This window comes from Pseudorca crassidens, chromosome 5 (genome assembly GCF_039906515.1).
Source record: "Pseudorca crassidens isolate mPseCra1 chromosome 5, mPseCra1.hap1, whole genome shotgun sequence".
In the NCBI taxonomy this organism is placed as follows: Eukaryota; Metazoa; Chordata; class Mammalia; order Artiodactyla; family Delphinidae; genus Pseudorca; species Pseudorca crassidens.
In genome coordinates, this window is record NC_090300.1 from 106,871,040 (window position 1) to 106,890,531 (window position 19,492).

The 19,492-nt window shown below is 36.3% G+C and overlaps 1 protein-coding gene across 2 annotated transcripts in view; it reads right to left on the minus strand.

The window, feature by feature from the left end:
• Positions 1 to 2,859: 2,859 nt before the first annotated feature.
• NSUN3 (NOP2/Sun RNA methyltransferase 3) overlaps positions 2,860 to 19,492 on the minus strand; it is a 53,373-nt gene continuing 36,740 nt past the window's right edge. The window contains exon 6 of one of the 2 annotated variants that reach the window (XM_067739166.1): positions 2,860 to 4,767. In XM_067739166.1, the coding sequence (XP_067595267.1) occupies positions 4,497 to 4,767 (271 nt within the window). In that variant the 3' untranslated portion in view covers positions 2,860 to 4,496. The remainder of the gene's footprint in view (positions 4,768 to 19,492) is intronic. The other variant, XR_010943770.1, reaches the window with a different exon arrangement.

A 19,492-nucleotide genomic window follows, 5' to 3' on the forward strand; every position in this document is an offset into this window, starting at 1 on the left:
AACTCTATACAGTCAGGTTAACTAAACAGCTGAAAATAATGCATCTATGGGCATAGCTATAGCTTCAATGCAAGATTTAACAAACACTATCTGTATGAGAATATATGACAAAAGTAATCATTTTGAAGAACATGGGTAGTTTGTGTATGTCTGTTGTGTTTATTAAATACATTTGTTATAATCTAGGACTTACACTTAAGATTTTTTATGATCAAGAGGGACGGCTATCAATGAAGCTAGTTATATTAGCTTTTCATGGCTAAAAATATCACACAAAACAATTTCCAGTGTCATCAGAGCTAGGTGCCACCAGCCTTCCCTTTTCTTAAGAGTTGACAGCTATGAGCTACAAACCCACAGTAATCCTGCCCTACTAACATCAATTCACGAGTCAGCGCAAGTTCTCTGGTCCTCTCATTCCTCTGTCCCTCACCTCAGAGATTACTGTAATACCAGAATGGGGGTAAGGTCTACCATTTTTCGAAGGTCATTAACACCTTGTTTGGATGAGTAAATGAGCAATCCTCTCTATTACTTAGTAATTATAAGTAATTTTTATAAGCTAAAATAGGCCCAGTCCCTCTTTTCTCCTGTCACCATTGCTAATTCCTCTTAACTTTTCCCAATCTTATTAATATCTGCAATTTTACTCTCACTTGTTTTTAAGAACTAGGAAGAAACTGGGTGCTACTGTCCTGTTTCTTATTTTTCAATAGGCTATACATTTGTAGTCTGTTGGTTCTGCTAGGTTATATAGTTATTTGTATGTAATGGGCTCTTCCACAGCAACATGCAGCAGAAAATTCCTTTTGATAAGCCATAGCAAGCTTAACTGAGTCATGACGTATGCCGTCAAATAGCTTCCAATGAGGCAAACAGTACTTTTCCTAAGGTAGCGTATGTTTCACCCAGTTTCAACATGACTATAGGGCCTCACATGACCAAAGAAATTACTTGCTTCATTTGTGAAAAGTTACAGAAGGGTATGGAGTTAATATTTGATTGAGCTAACTGAATTTTAAAGAGGTATATGTTCTAGCAGGCTTTCTTCCTCCTTAGGTCTAGTGAAACCTGTTTTTTAAAAATCTTAGCATTGAATTAACAGGTCAATTTTTTAAGTTTGTTTTTTCATTCTATAGTTTAATTACTCCCTAATGAGAATCCCAAATCAATTCTTTTTAAATTTTCATTTTATTTTAAATGTCATATAATAAGTAATATTAATAGAAATGACTGTCAAGATAGTATTTCTGATTCTCTCCCATTGACTTTGCAGCCTGAAGCCATTCCAAATTCTGACATTAATTTTAATGTTTTCAGGACAGATGCTGTTACGGCTTTCAGCACAAGTAGTAGATAATCAGCAGACATTTAGTTAACTTGTGAAGCTTCATCTGAATATCCTTCAGTTACCCAGGGGATCTGGGTGATATTATAGCTCCAATGTCAGCCTGAAGAGTAACATCAGTAATGGGCATCATACCTACTTCCCTCCCCAATGCAGCAATAAGGCAAGGCAAACAAGACTGTAAACCATTGATCTGAACTATATAAATGGGCTGAACATAAAATTGTGTTGTTATATTCATCCCCAAAGCAAAATTTACCTAACATATAATACAAGTAGTCCCATTCAATTGCATCAAAGGACTTCTTGGCATCTAATAAAATTGTTGCTATTGGTTCCAGTTTTCTCTTTGTACTCCAGATGAGTTGCATTAGCCTACGCAGATCATCGGATACTTATCTCCAGACATAAAGTCTTCTTGGATAAGGGCCTATTAGATTTGTGATTACTTCAGTCATGTAGCAAGTGTTCTGGTATCTATTATTTTATGCCTAATATCCTTTTATCCTTGTATAAAAAAATATTTTTCATAATACTGTTAAGGGGGTAACATGCCATCATCAGTATAAAGCCATATGGATATGCAAAAGGATAAAGAACTGTAGGTTGCCTTGATTCTAAGCCACAGATAATGTTTGATGCTTTAAAAATTCAGTACAAACCATTTAAATGCATTATCTTTATTCATAGTCTATTTCTGAAACTAGGGGCTGTTCAGTGTGCTGATGGCATAGAGAAGTTAATGTGTTGGTAAGCAACCTAAATTTTATAAAGCTATTTTGAAAGTAACTCAATGCCACAGAAAGTAGTATCAATTACTCCTTGCTTTTCAATTGACATTGCAAGGCTGCTCCAAATTCCTTTTCTTCAGTTCAGCATCTGCAAAGAAAAGGAAGGCACAGAATACCTCTATGGGAGATTTCTGGGTATTGCAATCACAAGAGGTACTTCTTTAAAACACAGCCTGAAATATTTCACAATTGGATTTTTTCCCCAAGTATTAATTAACCCTTTCATGCCCTGAGAATAGAGAATTGCATACAAGGGGAAAGCTGAGCAGTGGAGAATAAGGGTAAAGCCGGTTGATAATCCTGAGGGTTCCTATAACCTTTATCTTGTGAGACAGCACAGAGTAGTGAGAAGGACGTGGCCTTTGGAACCAGTTTTAATCTTGGTTCCATTCTTTACTTACCAGAATAGCTTGGCAAGCTAGGAGCAGCACTAAACTTGGGTTTTCTCAGTCACAAAATGTGGTCATGATGCTCAGCCCTGGAGTTGTTTTAAAGTTCAGAAAAGATAACACATATATATAAAGAACTTAATCAAATATTTAACACTCAATAAATGTCATATGTTTCATTATAGTTATTGATAATAATAAAATGAGCTATATGTATATCTATATTTGCATTTTTCAGTAATCATAGAAAGGTCTAATCCAACAGCACGTTGAGTATTCAGATTAGGCTTCATGGCATTATGCTGGGAAAATAATGACATTCAACAAAGTACACTGTGAAAATTTACTTTGTGATTTATCTACACAGAATAAATGCACTTTTTAAACCTATAGTATCTGAAGACAGGATTCTTGAAAAAACAAACCAATAAGCACACACTAAAAATACACACACACATAATAAAAGTCCTTTCCATTATTATTAATCTTCTGTATTAACTCGGTATATTTGATTGAGTCCAAGAGATCCAGCTTTTCTTCAAATATATTGGTTAGATATAAAGGAAACAAAATGGTTAATGCACTGAAGGTACAGAAATAACACTCTTCCTAGGACTTCCCAGTTAAAGGAGCCCAGTTTTATATGCTTGCAAAAAAAAAAAAAAAAAAGTAAATGAGCCAAGAGTCTCTAGTTTAAATGTACAGAATGTAATAATTCAAAAGGATTCAGCTTCAGCAGAATTTTGTATTTCTATAGTCAGAGTTTTGTTTTTTTAAAAAAACTAATTTCTAAATAGATAGAATCTTTTGAAATATGCTACATAATTTTTCTTAATAGTTGGAAAAATATGTTTGGCGTCTGAGTAAAGCAATTTCTAGAGAAAACACATGATCAAAACCGGAGGCTAAAACCCTAAGTACATATACAGAAATGTACACAATATTCCCAGGATATGTATAAACAAGGAGAGCCACTTAGTAAATGGTACTGGGTTTTGGTAATAGTATAATCCACTCTCATTAGGCATCTCCCTTTTGTGCATTAATATGTGACATCATAGTCTCATAACATTTCATAACGCAATGAAATAAAAAGCCCCTCCAGATTGCAACTGTTAGATAATCAGATTCTGTAGTGTTCATTATGACTGCAATTATGTAGCAAAACTCTCCAAATATAGTTCAGTTATTGCGGTTATTAATCATTCTGGTTTTGTTTCAAGTACTTGCTTTATAGCCTGCTGGACAGACTCCATTATTCTACAAGCTGAATGCAGAAAGTCAAACATGTGCATGTGAATCTGCTGTTCTAACGGCCTTTCAATATAATTTACCCTTTCAATTTGTATTTGTGAATACAAAAAAAAGTGGAGAAATAAAGCTGGTGTCAATAGAGTCACTGACCTTTGCAGTAAACAGAAGATAGTTCTTAACGAAAAACAACTTGGCAAATAAGAAATCTATTTTCCTAGAACTAGAAATAGTGCTGCTTAAGAAGTTAAGTCTCAGAATAGCAATCAGTTCTTATAGAAAAGGGGGGGAAAAAACCTCAAAGAATCTATACATTTGATAAGGAAAAAAATGATAAGAGAGTCAGAAGGTGTGCATTTTTAGAGGTTCAAAGCACCAACATTACGATAGAAGGTATTTCTAAACATTTTATGCACAAAACCATATATTCTGATTAATTTAACTACAAGATGCCAAGTAAAAGACAGATTTATTATAGAGAACAAACACCATCTGCACCATCTTAAATCATTACTGTAGATGTATTTCTAGGAAAAAAATATACCTGAAAAGTTCTGAGATGCTAAAGTATTAACTAAATAGGATTCCAACAGACCCAGGGAAAGTGGCTCCATTTTATTTAAATGTTAACACGTAGAGAGCCTACATGTTAAATAAATATAATAATACATTGATATGTTATCGATGTAATGGTTCACAAAATGCACATCACCAATTTCAAGTAGTCCATGATTTTTTCAATTTGGCTACATACATTGGGCCCCAGGCTTTGCCCTTATCTGGAATCACCAATAGCCCACATTCCTGGCCAGTGGGAGCAAATGTGAAGTCTTGGGAGCAAGTCCTTGCCATTTCCTTAATGTCCACAGGCATGATGTTACTGTAGGAGTTTAAAACTTCACTGATCACATCTTGATTTTCTGCCTTGGAAAGTGTGCATGTAGAGTACACAAGTAGCCCTCCAGGACGTAAGGCCTTAATTGCAGACCTGCATGTAATCAGGAAAATGCAAAAGATTGGTTATGTACATTAAAAAGGAACTACGGGGGCTGAGGGCAAGAAAGCTTACATACTTGAAATTAACCCTACTCTGACTCTGACTGTAATAACTTTGGGTGTTTTCTAGCCTTACAACTATTTCTTTCTAATGTATCCCTGGATGACTGGGAAAATGATAATGAGACCAATCAACACGGGAAAGACAGAGAGTATGTCTGACTGGTTCATTGTTTTGTTCTTCTAAGGACAGGAGGATGGAGGCAGAGCATGGAATAATGGGTCTGTCTTTGAATATACTGAGTGGTACTAATGGGTAGGTGGGAAGGAGAATCTGAACTTCAGGAAAGGGGTTAGGGCTCAGTGATAGATGAAGTCATGTGAATAAACAGGATTTCCCAGGAAAAGAACAAGGAAGAAAAGTGGACTAAAGACAGAGAATGCCTATATGTAAAGAGAGCAGAACTTAGAAAAAATTTAGAAGGCTTCTGCAGATAAAAGTATAGCTTTAGGGAAAAGATGGGAAGATTTTTTTCCCCCAAGGGGAAGACTTGAACATATTTGTAGATGCAGATCCAGGAGAACAGTCCCAAGACTTCAGGCTGCAAATGGAGGAGTTAGCTTCAGAAAAGATGGGATTCCAGCTCTTCATTTGAAACAACAAGGGAGCATGAACAGGGAACCGAGACGTTCTAAGGTAAATGAAAGTTCACGATAGACAGCCTTGATAGTAAGTGTGGAGGGGGAAGCAAGGTCATCTACTGAGACAGAAAACTAGAAAAGTTTTAGTCCTGCTGCTGTGGTGATAACCCCAAAGCAATTACTAGTCAAGAACTTTTTTTTTTTTTAAGAAATCATGTTCCAGAACCTCTACTGGATTTAAAAGTACAGTCAGCCCCGTCACAACCTATATTTAAACAACTAGAGCACCTCCCAATAACTAAGGTTTATAATGAAGATCCACATCATCAAAGCAAGTTCAAATTCTGTCTTCTATGTTCGATTATTAAAGGATTGAAAAATTCTAACCCAAGACAAGAAACTGATGACGATTTTTTTTCTCCTCTTTCTGTAGACATCCTTAAATATAATGTGTAATAAAAAATGTACTAACTCAAAACAATAAAGTAAAAAGGATAGAGAGAGCCATTAACTAACAGTGAATTTCAACACATTTCTGAAAGATGATATGCAGACAGACGAATAGTGAATGAAGAGAGTAGAGACAACCCTACAGCCACAGAGGGTATAATTTGACCTGCAGAACTACAGAGGGGTTTGGGACCTGGAAAAGCCAGACTAAATGTGACAGGAGTAAAAAGTGAAAACAAAGATATTAATTCAAAGCATAGATAAGAAACCACAGATTTCAGACTCCCATATATGGCACGTCAGGCAGCCAGGTAAAAAGCTGGAAGGTTTTTTTAACTGAAGTATAGCTGATTTACAATGTTGTGTTAATTTCTGCTGTAGATCAAAGCAATTCAGTTATACAGTCTTTTCCATATTCTTTACCATTATGGTTTATCACAGGATATTAAATATTGTTCCTGTGCTATACAGTAGGACCTTGTTTACCCATTCTATGCATAACAGTTTGCATCTGCTACTCCCAAACTCCCAATCCATCCCTCCCTCACCTCACCTCCCCCTTGGCAACCACAAGTCCGTTCTCTATATCTGTGAGTCTGTTTCTGTTTCATAGATAAGTTCATTTGTGTTATATTTTAGGTTCCACATATAAGTGATATCATATGGTATTTGTCTTTCTCTTTCTGACTTATTTCACTTAGTATGATAATCTCCAGGTCCATCCATGTTGCTGAAAATGGATTATTTCATTCCTTTTTATGGCTGAGTAGTATTCCATTATATATATGTACCACATCTTCTTTATCCATTCATCTGTCGATGGACATTTAGGTTGTTTCCATGTCTTGGCTACTGTGAATAGTGCTGCTATGAACATAGGAGTGCACGTATTTTTTTGAATTATAGTTTTCTCTGGATATATGCCCAGGAGTGGGATTGCTGAATCGTATGGCAACTCTACTTAATAGCTTTTTGAAGAACCTCCATACTGTTTTCCATAATGGTTGTACCAACTTACATTCCCAACAACAGTGTAGGAGGGTTCCCTTTTCTCCACACCCTCTCCAACATTTCTTATTTGTAGACTTTTTAATGATGGCCATTCTGACTTATGTGAGGTGCTACCTTGTTGCAGTTTTGATTTGCATTTCTCTAATAATTAGTGACGTTGAGCAACTTATCATGTTCCTGTTGGCCATCTGTATGTCTTCTTTGAAGAAGTCTATTTAGGTCTTCTGCCCATTTTTTGATTGGGTTGTTTGTTTTTTTGTTGTTGAGTTCTATGAACTGTTTGTATACTTTGGACATTAAGCCTTTGTCAGTCGCATTGTTTGCAAATGTTTTCTCCCATCTGTAGGTTGTCTTTTAGTTTTGTTTATGGTTTCCTTTGCTGTGCAAAAGCTTGTAAGTTTGATAAGATCCCATTTGTTTATTTTTGCTTTTATGTCTATTGCCTTCGGAGACTGACCTAAGAAAACATCGCTACAATTTATGTCAAAGAACATTTTGCCTATGTTCTCTTCTAGGAGTTTTATGGTATCATTCTTACGTTTAAGTCTTTAAGCCATTTTGAGTTTATTTTTGTCTAGGTGTGAGGGAGTGTTCTAACTTCACTGATTTACATGCAGCTGTCCAACTTTCCCAACACCACTTGCTGAAGAGACTTTCTTCCAGTTGTATATTCTTGCCTCCTTTGTCGAAGATTAATTGACCATAGGTGTGTGGGTTTATTTCTGGGCTCTCTATTCTGTTCCCTTGATCCACATGTCTGTTTTTGTGCCAGTACCATGCTGTTTTGATTACTATCACTTTATAGTATTATCTGAAGTCTTGGAGGGTTATGCCTCCTGCTTTGTTTTTGTTCCTCAGGATAGCTTTGGCAATTCTGGGTCTTTTATGGTTCCATATAAATTTGTGGATTACTTGTTCTACTTCTGTGAAAAATGTCATGGGTAATTTGATAGGGATTGGATCTAAACTGTAGATTGCTATGGGTAGTATGGCCAATTTAACAATATTAATTCTTACAATCCAAGAGCATGGGATATCTTCCCATTTCTTTGAATCATCTTCAATTTCCTTTATAGTTTTATAGTTCTCAGCATATAAGTGTTTTACCTCCTTGGTCAGGTTTATTCCTAAGTATTCTGGGGGGGGGTTGTGATATTAAAAGGTATTGTTTTTTTACATTCCCTTTCTGATATTTCATTGTTACTATAAAGAAATGCAACCGATTTATGTATGTTAATCCTGTATCCTGCTACCTTGCTGATTTTGTTTATCAGTTCTAGGAGTTTCTGTGCAGAATCTTTAGGATTTTCTATATATATTATCATGTTATCTGATATAATGACAATTTTACCTCTTCCCTAAAATTTGGAAGCTTTTTAATCTAAGAAAGTTGAATAAACTAGGGAGACCTAAGGCACCCCCTCCCCAAACTAAAGACCTCTGCATTCAGCAAATCATAAAGTGACATCACCAGGCAAAAATTATCACCCCTAAAATAAACCTCCTAGTACTTTATTGTCCCATTATTAAATAAAAACGTACAATGAAGGATTATTAAGGGTGAGAAATGCTTATGCAATATGTGAGATCAAAAGTAAAAGAAACAAACAAAAAATGGCCTACAAAGAAACAGAAACTTCAGAGAACAAAAGAGACATAACAAGACCTTATAAATGCAGAAAGATCAGCAAAAATACAGGACCCACAAAACAATAACAGAATGCCATGAAACAGCACCAAGAAGAGGCCTCTTTGAAATGAAACACATGTTTATCAAAATAATATTTTATAGAAGTGTTTGGAAGTTAAGGTTGAAAAATCTTCCAAAAAAGCAGAACAACAGATGGACTGAAAATGACACAGGGAAGATTAATCAAGCAGGTCCAAATTTCAGTTAACAGGAGTACTGGAAAGATAGTACAGAGAATTGGGGGAGGGGGACTTGAATTAGTGAAATAAGAATTTTCTAGAGATGAAAAGAAGTGTTCAGATTAAAATAGCTAATCATAAGGCTAGAATATCCATTATTATTTATTCAGCATCTATTATGGGCATTGTTCTAGATGTTGGGTATACACTGAAATAGAACAACAACAATAAAAAAAAAAAAAACCCTCAGTTTCATGAAGCTTACATTCTAGCTGGGGGAGAAAGACTACAAAAATAAGTAAGTCTGTCATGGACTGAACTGTGTCCCCTCAAAATTCGTATGTTGAAGCCATAACCCCCAATACCTCAGAATGTGACTGTATTTGGAGATAACATCTTTAAAGAGGTAATTAAGTTATTAAAATGATGTCATTAGGGTGGGCCCTAATCCAATATGTCTGGTGTCCTTATAAGAAGAGGAAATTTGGACACAATTACAGAGGGAAGATCAAGTGAAGACACAGGGCAAAGACAGCTATCCAAGCAGAGAGGCCTCAGAAGAAACCAACCCTGCGGACACCTTGATCTCAGACTTCTAGCTTTCAGCACTGTGAGAAATATCTGTTGTTTAAGCCATTCAGTCTGTGGTACTGTGTTATGGTAGTCCTAGCAAACTAATACAAAGTATTTACACATATATGCACATATATATATATAAACACATATACACACATAATAATATATACACACACATATATACGTATGCATGTGTGTATGTTTGCACGTGTGTTTTCCCCCACCAAGCAATCCTCCAATTCTCTGCAAACACTGACTGCATGTCCTACAGTTTATTTCAATTCTGACACTAACCACCTGGTCCCACAAGACTGTCCTTCGAATGCCAACTGCAAGTCCAAGTCTTTGGCACTTCTGACACACTGGTTATAAAACGGGGGTTCCCACAAACCCCTCCTTGGGTTAAATAATTTTCTAGAATGGCTCTGTTACTTACTATGTTACTGATTTATTATTACAAGATACAATGCAGTAACAGCCAGATGGAAGAGATGCACAGGGCAAAGTATGCCCTCTCCAGGCACACCACCCTCCCAACACCTCCTCTCCACCCTGAAAGCCCTGCAAATCTCTTCAGTGACGGTTTTTTAGAGGCTTCATTAAATACGTGTAATTGATTAAATCATTAGCCACTGGTGATTAAACTCCATCTCCAGCCCCTCTCCCATCCCTAAAGAGGGGGAGGGGTGGAGCTGAAAGTTCCAACCCTCTAATTATACAGTCAGTTCCCCTGGCAACCAGTCCCCCATCCTTAGGGGCTGCCCCAAAGTCACATTAACATAAACTCAGGTATGGTTGAAAGGGCTTGTTATGAATAATAAAAGTTGCTCCTTTCACCCTTACCAAAGCCAGATATTATAACAAAAGACGTTCCTATCACTCTTATCACTTAGGAAATTACAAGGGTTTTAGGAGCTCTGGCCTGGAACCAGGAACAAAGATGAGATACATATTCACAATATCACAGTTTGCTTATTTTTTAATTTAGTGATAGGTTCTATAAAGAAACTTAAATCAGGGTAAGAGGATTAGGAGTGCCTGGATGGTAACAGGGATTGCAGTTTTAAGTAGGATAATTAGAATAGGATGACACTTCAAGAAGTGACATCTGAACAAAGACCTGAGAAGAGAAGGTAAGGAAGTGGGCCATGTAGATATCTGAGGAAAGAGCATTCTGCACAAAAGGAGTAGCCCGTGCAAAGACCCTCAGACATGTCTGAGGAAGGAGGAGGCCAGTGTGACTGTAGCACAGGGAAGAAAGTGGTGGTAGGGTAAGATGAGATCAGGGAGCTAAGAGGAGAGGGTGCAGAGGGTCTGACACAACACTGTCAAAACTCCAACCTTATAGTGAATGAAAAACATCCACATTTAGATGCATTATTGTTAAATTTTAGAACTTTGAGAACAAAGGAAAAATGCTAAATGCCTCCAGAGAGAAGAACTTGTTGCCTCTAAGGGTCCAGGAATCAGACTGGCATCTGTGGAGTAGTGTACTCCAAATCCTGGGAAAAAGGCAATTTAAAGTGGATGCTATTTACTGCCACACTGTCAAATAAATATATAGGAGGGAGACAGAAACTTTCAGGTATCTGATGACTCAGAAATTTTACCTCTAGCAGAATGAGGAGGTAAATCAAGAAAGAAGAGAACTGTGACACAGAAAACAGTGAACGCCACATAGGAGAACAATGAAGGGAGTGAAGCCCCAGAATGATAACTGCATGGGAGCCCTTAGAGGGTAACTACTCCAGATGAGAAGGAGAGGGTAACTACTCCAGGGAGAAGTGAGACGGGAGAAAAGAGATGAAATGACTGAAAACTGAGAAAACCTTGAAGATTTGATACATGCACCTGGGGTGGGTGTGTAAGGGGGAGAAGAAAAGAGAGAGAGAGAGTCTGTTCCATCTAATCTGATTATAAGAAAATTTTCCTCTCAGTGTCATTCTGATCACAACACTGAACCAATAGAGAAGGAAATTTAATTCTAATGTATTAGTCCATTCTGCAGTGAATAAAACAACATATATTGATTATTGGTCCTCAGAATCATTCCATAAACTTATCTTAGTAATGTTTCAGAACAGATTATAAAATCTCAGAAAGAATACCGTCAACCTTGACAACATAAACATAAAGGTGCAGGTATAAGACACTGGGAAGTAGAGGGGAGAAATGTAAGATGGAGCGGGGATGTAAATATTGTTATATTACAAAAAGAGAAACCAAGAGCTATTGCTCTGATTATTTGAAAAAAGAATAAAGCTCGAAGTGTGTTTAGACAGACTTTCTACCGCTAACAGAACAAGAAATGTAGATCTAAGTGTGAAGTACTAAGTTTCCAAGCTGACTGAGGGAGAAACTGTAACAGGGTGAGAACACAGGTTGTAGAGTGCTGTGAAGAGGTAAGGGAGGTATAAGTGAGATGAGCCCAAGCAAAAAGTCAGGGCAGGCACACCTCGGAGATATGGCAGGTTTGGTTCTAGATCACAATAAAGCAAATAAAGTGAATCGTAATAAAGCGAGTCACAAATTTTTTGGTTTCCCAGTGCATAAAAAAGTTATGTTTACACTATACTGTAGTCTATTAAGTGTGCAATAACATTATGTCTAAAAAAATGTACATACCTTAATTAAAAAACACTTTATTGCTGAGAAATGCTAACCATCATCTGAGCCTTCAGCAAGTTGTAGTATTTTTGCAATAGTAACATCAAGGATCACTGATCACAGATCACCATAACAAATACAATAATAATGAAAAGTTTGAAATATTGTTAGAATTACCTAAAAGTGACACAGAGACACAAAATGAACAAAGGCTATTGGAAAAATGGTGCCAACAGACTTGTTGGATGCGTGGCTGTCACAAACCTTCAATTTGTAAAAACATAGTATCTGAGAAACACAATAAAACAAGGTGTGCCTGTAGTCAATGTCTAAAGTTGATAAATGAAGTAATAAAGGATAAACATATTATTTAGAGGTTTAGGAGGGACTTGAAGAATAAATAAAGTATAAATAATTGTAAGTGGTTGCTCTGAGGAGTAAAGCTAGGGGAAGATGGGGGAGTGGTAGGGGTAAATTACTTTTAACTAAAAACTCATTTATATTTTTAATTTTTTACCCATGTCATGTATTTCTACGATAATACAAATTAAAGGGTAGCTATGACAGTAGTATAAATATTAGAAATTTTCCCATAGAGGTCAGTTGTTTTTTTTTGTTCTTTTAATTTGACTATTAAGGGATTAACTCTCTAGAAAACTCATTCCCTGAGGTCCAGATAACTAAAATTGTATGGTATCCAGTATTTCTGGTCTTCTCATATATCCACTTACTGATATAAAAAAAACTGGGAGGTGACTACCAATTTACAGTAGCTTACCACTGTAAGCCTACTTAACCTTCAGTGTTTGCTGTTAATTTCTAAAAAAAGTTTTTTAACCTGTCTTCTTACTTGTCACTGTCTCCTAAATATTCTCCACAGAAACTTTTTTAAAAGGCTCAGATCTAGACACCAGAGATGTGAACTGTTATGGGATAACAGCCTATGGGAGGAAGAATGATGGCCCACAAAGATGTCCATATCCTAATCCCCAGAACATTTAAACATGTCACATTATATGGCAAAAGGGTATTTGCAGATGTGATGAAATTAAGGGTCTTAAAATGGGAAGATTACACTGGATTATCTGAGTGGGCCCAATGTAATTACAAAGATCCTTATAAATAGAAAAGGGAAGCAGGAGAGTCAGAGAAAGAGAGGTGATGATTGAAGCTAAGGCTGGAGTGACAGGAATGCTAGCCAAAGGTCACAAGCCAAGGAATGTGGGCTGCATCTAGAAGCTGGAAAAGGTAAGGAAATCATTCTCCCTGTCTTAGTCTGTTTGGGTCGCTATAACAAAAACGCCATAGACTAGGTGGTTTAAACAATAAACATTTATTTCTCATAGTTCAGGAAGCTGGGAGGTCCAAGATTAAGGCACCAGCATGTTCAGCATCTGCTGAGGATACCTGCCTCCTGGTTCATAGATGGCCACTGTGTCCTCCCATGGCAGTAGGAGCTTGGGAGCACTCTGAGAGCTCTGTTATAAGGGCACTAATCCCATCGTGAGTGCTCCACCCTCATAACCTAATCATCTCCCAAAGGCCTAACACAATCATCTTTGGGATTAGGATTTCAACATATGAATTTTCAGTCTATAGCACTCCCCTAGAGCCTCCAGAAGAAATCGCAGCTCTGCAAACACCTTGATTTTGAAACTATGACCTCCAGAAGTGTAAGATAATAAATCTGTGTTATTTTAAGCCACTAAATTTATGGTAATTTGTTATTAATAGCAGCAATAGGAAACTAACACACACCTGGTGATGGCTTTTCAATTTTTTTTACAGTGACATACGGAGGCATCAGTAGATTTTGCTAAAATTGTGCAAGTTACAACTACACTCATTTTGGATCATTTTCTACTGACTATAGCAATGAGTATAAGATTTTCTTTAAAAAAAGTTAGATTATTGTGCAAGAGATATACACAATTTGAATGAGGGTATCTTTAAATTCCCATTAAAAGGATTTATTTTGATCCTAGTTCCACAGTTAGCAAAACCAATGCCTAATCAAGTATGATTCTTTCTCATTACAGTTGTACAAAAGTACATAGAAGCCTCATCACTTACAAACAGTATGTTCCTGGCTTGATGCAAATTTAAATTAATTTCTATAATGTTGCCAACGTTGGCTGATTCTTCTGCTCTGTCTTCATCCCAACACTCATAATTTATCTTTCTAATATTAGGTTGGTATAGCTTAACTGGCCACATTAATTTCTTAACAAGGAAACTGTGTGTGGCAACACAAAGGGTTTTTTACAAATTGGGTTAATCTCAACGTCCTAGGGCAAAATGTGAAGAGATTCCTATCAAATGGTTGTTGCTGTTTTGCTGCTAATGATTGCTGTTTAAATACCATTTTTGCCCTTTTGCTTGTAGTAGTTATAGATTTCAAAAAATACCATAATTTTGTATTCAAAGATCAAGGAAAACAGGTAATACGGAAAAAAAAAAAACTCACTCCCAGAGTTCATATAGCCAAGACTTTTCTATACTGAGAATTATTTTATTCCATAGTGTCTAGGATAAATCATTTGCTTCCATAACCAGTTACATATATTTTGAAATAGCCCATAAGAACCAAGTAATTATTATATTAATTAATTAATTTGGATAGGTTTCATCCAAGTCATGAAAAGAAGCATTTTTAAAAGGCTTTTTAAAAATGGTCCTTTTTTTGAGGACAGTAGACAGTAGGGTGTGAGAAAGGTTGTGTTGCTTCAGGAGAGAAATTATGACAATCAGAACAGAAGAAAGATACTGTTTACTAGGTCTTAACAAGCCAAGTAAGAAATTTTAAATTCTGGAGGGGTAAAAACATTTAAAAGTTAGACTTGGAGCTTCCCTGGTGGTGCAGTGGTTGAGAGTCCGCCTGCCGATGCAGGGGACACGGGTTCATGCCCCGGTCCGGGAGGATCCCACATGCCGCGAAGCAACTAGGCCCGTGAGCCATGGCCGCTGAGCCTGCGCGTCTGGAGCCTGTGCTCCGCAACGGGAGAGGCCACAACAGTGAGAGGCCCACGTACCGCAGGAAAAAAAAAAAAAGTTAGACTTGAATAATACTAATAAACTGGCAAAGTTGTGGTAATGACCATATAAAAACATGTCAGGATTAGAGAAGGAAAACAAAAAGTGCTGGATCTGGGATCTGGTAGAAGGCAAAAGGTTGCTCTATGCTTGTGTAAATTTCTGTGTCATGTAGTTTGTTTGTTTTTTAATAAGAGGAGGTAAAACTAAACAACTAACTAAGCAACATCCATTTTGGCATAATGGTATCCTCTGCTAACCTTTTCCAAATGAGCTGTGTACCTTGGCTTCTCAAGGACTACATGTTTCACAGCTTAACAAGATCCTGAATAATGGGATATTTTTCACTTGTGCTATAACACTAACTATATTGCATGAAATTACAAGTTGAATTAAGATGGGCATTCTTTACTACTGAATTATAACTGATGGCAGAGAGATGGTCAGCAGTGATTTCTAATCATACTTATCAGTATAAGGCAGAAAAAGATGTTATGACTAACTACAGTAGATGAAGAAAAGTATTATTTTGATCAGATTAGGTGGAAGGCTAACCTAATACTTTAAACTGAAATGGCAACTAGTAGACATTATCTTGGGTTTTATATATTATTCAACACACAATGTCCAGCTATAATGCAGAGCTGGGGGAAGTACTTCTAAAGGAAGCAGACTTGCCACATAATACACTCCCCCTAACACTTCCCTGAAACACATATATTCCCCTCAGAAGCCTCCCACCTAAGAGCTGATCAGGCTTAACCCTACTTGAAGTATGAAATAAGATTCTATCTCACAATAGCACTGCAGGAAGTAAAGCTTATCTTGATTAACAATATAGGATAAAATAAGAGTGGGAAATGCTTTTACCACAGCACCCCTAACAGGAAAAGAATGATGGCCTTCTTGCCACAGAATGTACACCAGATACCCTGTTGCTTTACGGCAGATACGAGCTGTACAAATTTTTCCAAATCTTTGTCTTTCAGTGTATTACGGAATAGGCTGAAATGCGTTCTGCACTTAAACCACCTAGCTAATGAAGCAGCTCAAAATAAAACATATTCTAAAAAAGAAAACATTAAACAGAATATAACGTTAAATTAAATTTTCCCCATTTACAAATAGAAAACCTTAATTGATTTTTGGCGGTTCACAGAGTAGACCTGAATGGCACTTCAGATGTACTATCTCTTACACGCCATCGTGAAATCCAAAAAGCTCTGCAAACTACAGCTTTTTTCTTAAGTTTGTGTCAGATTCATCTGGCCTCAACATTTGACCTAAATTGATGTAAGGCTATTTATCGTCAAGACTGAGCCCACGTGGTAAAACTACTCGAACGTTTTGCTGAAAACATATTAAAGTTTGATTACAGGGTGCTGCCCCAGATCCTACTGAGGGAAGTGGGTGATGTGATATAACAAATACATACTATATCACCTTAAAAAAAAGCAGAATTCTGAGCAGAATCCATCAGTATTTTCTTATTCTAATATACAGTAAGAAAAACAGCTGGATTGTTTTGTGTTCTTTCAATACACTAAGGGTTCTTCCCCATTACCCCCTCCCAAAAGTGTTTTGTATGTTTGTATTTTTTAAAGAACACTTTATATAATCAACAATGAAGGCTTTTTTTTTTTCAGAAGTCCATTTTGTCATTTTTTTAAGTGCTTTTCATTGAATTTCTCTATCCTTTAAAGATCTTAGAGAAAAACAGAGAATCAAGCCCCAAGAGCCATTTATAATACTGGCTTAGAAACAAGGTAAGAACACGCTGCTTTCCCAGGAAAAAAACGGGAAACCACCTTTACACTTCCAGACTAGTTCACACAGCCTTCCAACTACCAACAAATAACGTATAATGACCAAGGAAAAAAAGAAAAACAATTACCTGATTTTAACAACTTGAAGAAAAATAAGTATTGCCTTAATGAAAACAGAAGCTTCAATGACCTTTAAAAACTAAAAACAAACAAACAAAACAAAACAAAAAAACCCTCGAAAACATCTTGGAACCCTGACAGTCATCAAAGTTCCAAAGGGAGGGTATTTCAAACCTAACCAAAATTGAAAACATGATGCAGGGTGTCCTCTTTTCCTCCGGCAAATCTGAGTCTTAGAGAATGCTATTTTTACAAATAGCTACTAAAGCAACCCTAATACATTTTAAAAAGATAAATTCCATTTTCTGGTCTATTCTTCTGGTCTTCGATTAGAAATTTGGCATTCTGTTGGAAGGGTCATTGTTAATTAGATCACTAAATTTAAGTGTTTTTTGCATTAAAAAAAACTGAGCCCAAACTGCGTAAGAAAACAATCAGCACAGCAATACTGCCATCTTTTGACCAAAGCAAGAAAAGTGATTTTCTCCCCTTAACATGAATTCCTACGACTTACCATTAAGGGACAAGTATCGTCTTTTTATGTCTTCCAGTGACATGTTCGAAGTTACAGGCACAGCCTCTACCACAACTTCTGGTGCAGAAGTAAACACTACTGTGAATAATATACTTATTCCTCATCTTTCTTCATGTCCCTTCTGTGTCATCATTAAAGCATCAAGGCAACATCAACCATTCTTTCAGATGTAAATATGGGGAAGTAATCAAGTGAAATAGACTGAAAAATCACTTCATTGACACAATATTAGCAAGCTTGTACCCTTCATCCTAGAAACTCTAGCATTAAACATTTTTTTAAACCAAGTAAGAATAGAGTAATTTTTAAAACTTAAAACGAGCATAGGAGCATCAATCCTCCAATTGGCCCCTTGTAGCCATTTAATATTCAAGTAATGTTTCAGAAATTCTCTAAAAGCCTACTTTATAAGGTTATTTGCAACTTACATTAAAAAGTTATCTAATTAATAACATGAAAAATATATGAAAACTACTTGTGGTCTTTGTATCTTACTGCCCGAATGACAAATACTAAATCCAAAACTGAAAAAGGTGAAATGCTTCCAGAGGACATTGCACACACATATTTCTCCATGAGGAAATTCTTTTTCTTTAGGACAGAATATTCCTTAATTAATGGGAATGTGGATTTGGTCCAAAAATCAAATGAGATGCTGATTCCTATGTTAACCTAGTGAGGAACAGGTCACCAGCCTAATTAATAACGCTGCATTATGTTTATTTGGTGCTTTAACTTAAAGAGTACTTCACAGACGGAGTCTTAATAAAACCTTATGAGGTATACAAGGTAAATAGTCCGACCCAATTTATCAAATGGAGGGTCACAAAGACTCAGTGACTTGCCTGAAGTTACACAGCTAATTAATGCACCTTAATCTAATACCAGGAAAATGACTGCAAGCTTTACCACTGCTGTATATACCCTGAAGCAAATTATTACGATTGCTAAAATAAGTATGGAATCTGGGGCAATAAGAAAGAGGATGCTACATGCATACATTTTATCATCCCAACTGTCCCAAATACTCATTGAAGGTAAAGAATAACTATAGACCTTTAGGCACTTTTAATAAAAAGGAACTAAGAATTAGTAGGTCTGAAGCTATGACTTGAGAATCTTGGCTACCTGCTCATTTTATAGAGCATGCAACCTTTACCTATTAAAGTGCTATTGCACTGAATTTATGATGAGGTAAATGAAAGCAAATACCCCATGCTGAGACATAATTTGAAACTCTTCATCTCAGATTGACATCAAAATCATAGTTTTAAAGAATTTTAACAAATTAGACTCAATGGTTAGAAACTCAAAGGCAGTTACTCCATTAAAATTTCAAATAATTTGGAATAATTTGTAGTTATTCCAAACAATCTGGTAAATTCCCTTAAACAAATTTTGTTTCCACAACTCTAAATGATATATTAAAATATCTGTTTTCCTCAGAAGCTTACTGATAAAATGAGTACAAAGCTAGCCTAAGTTAAGAGGTTTATTTTTGCATTCATCTCACCATACTATTTGATTCTGTCATTCATCCTCAACTTCGAGAAACCTTCTCTCACTTTGTCTTCCTGGACACTACTCTTTCTTTGTTCATCTCCTACTTCTCTGAGGTTCCCTTTTAGCCTCCTTATCTACCTTTCCTCTTCTTCCTATCCCTTAAATATCAGTCTGCCCTATAATTTTATCCTTGGTTTATCTTTTTTCCTAAAGTTAGATGTTTTATATATGTTATCTCATTCAATCTTTCAATTAAGTTATTATTCTCACTTTGCAGATGAGGTAACTAAGGCAAGAGTGTTAAGCAACTTGTATGAGGCCACTCAGTGTCCAAACCAGGATTCAAATCCGTGCAGTAGAGTTCTACAGTTTTCCTTGACACCTTCCTTTTCTTCCCACTCCAGAACCAATCAACCACCAAATCCTATTAATTCTCCATTGAAAATATCTTGCAAATCTGACCACATATCTGTATTCCTCTCCCATTCACTCAGTTAAGGCCTTTGTCATCTACTTCTTGATTACTGTGAAATCTTTCAAATTGGTTCTCTTGCTAAAGGATTTTCTTATTAATTTTCTTTGCATACTCCAGTGTTATCTGATCA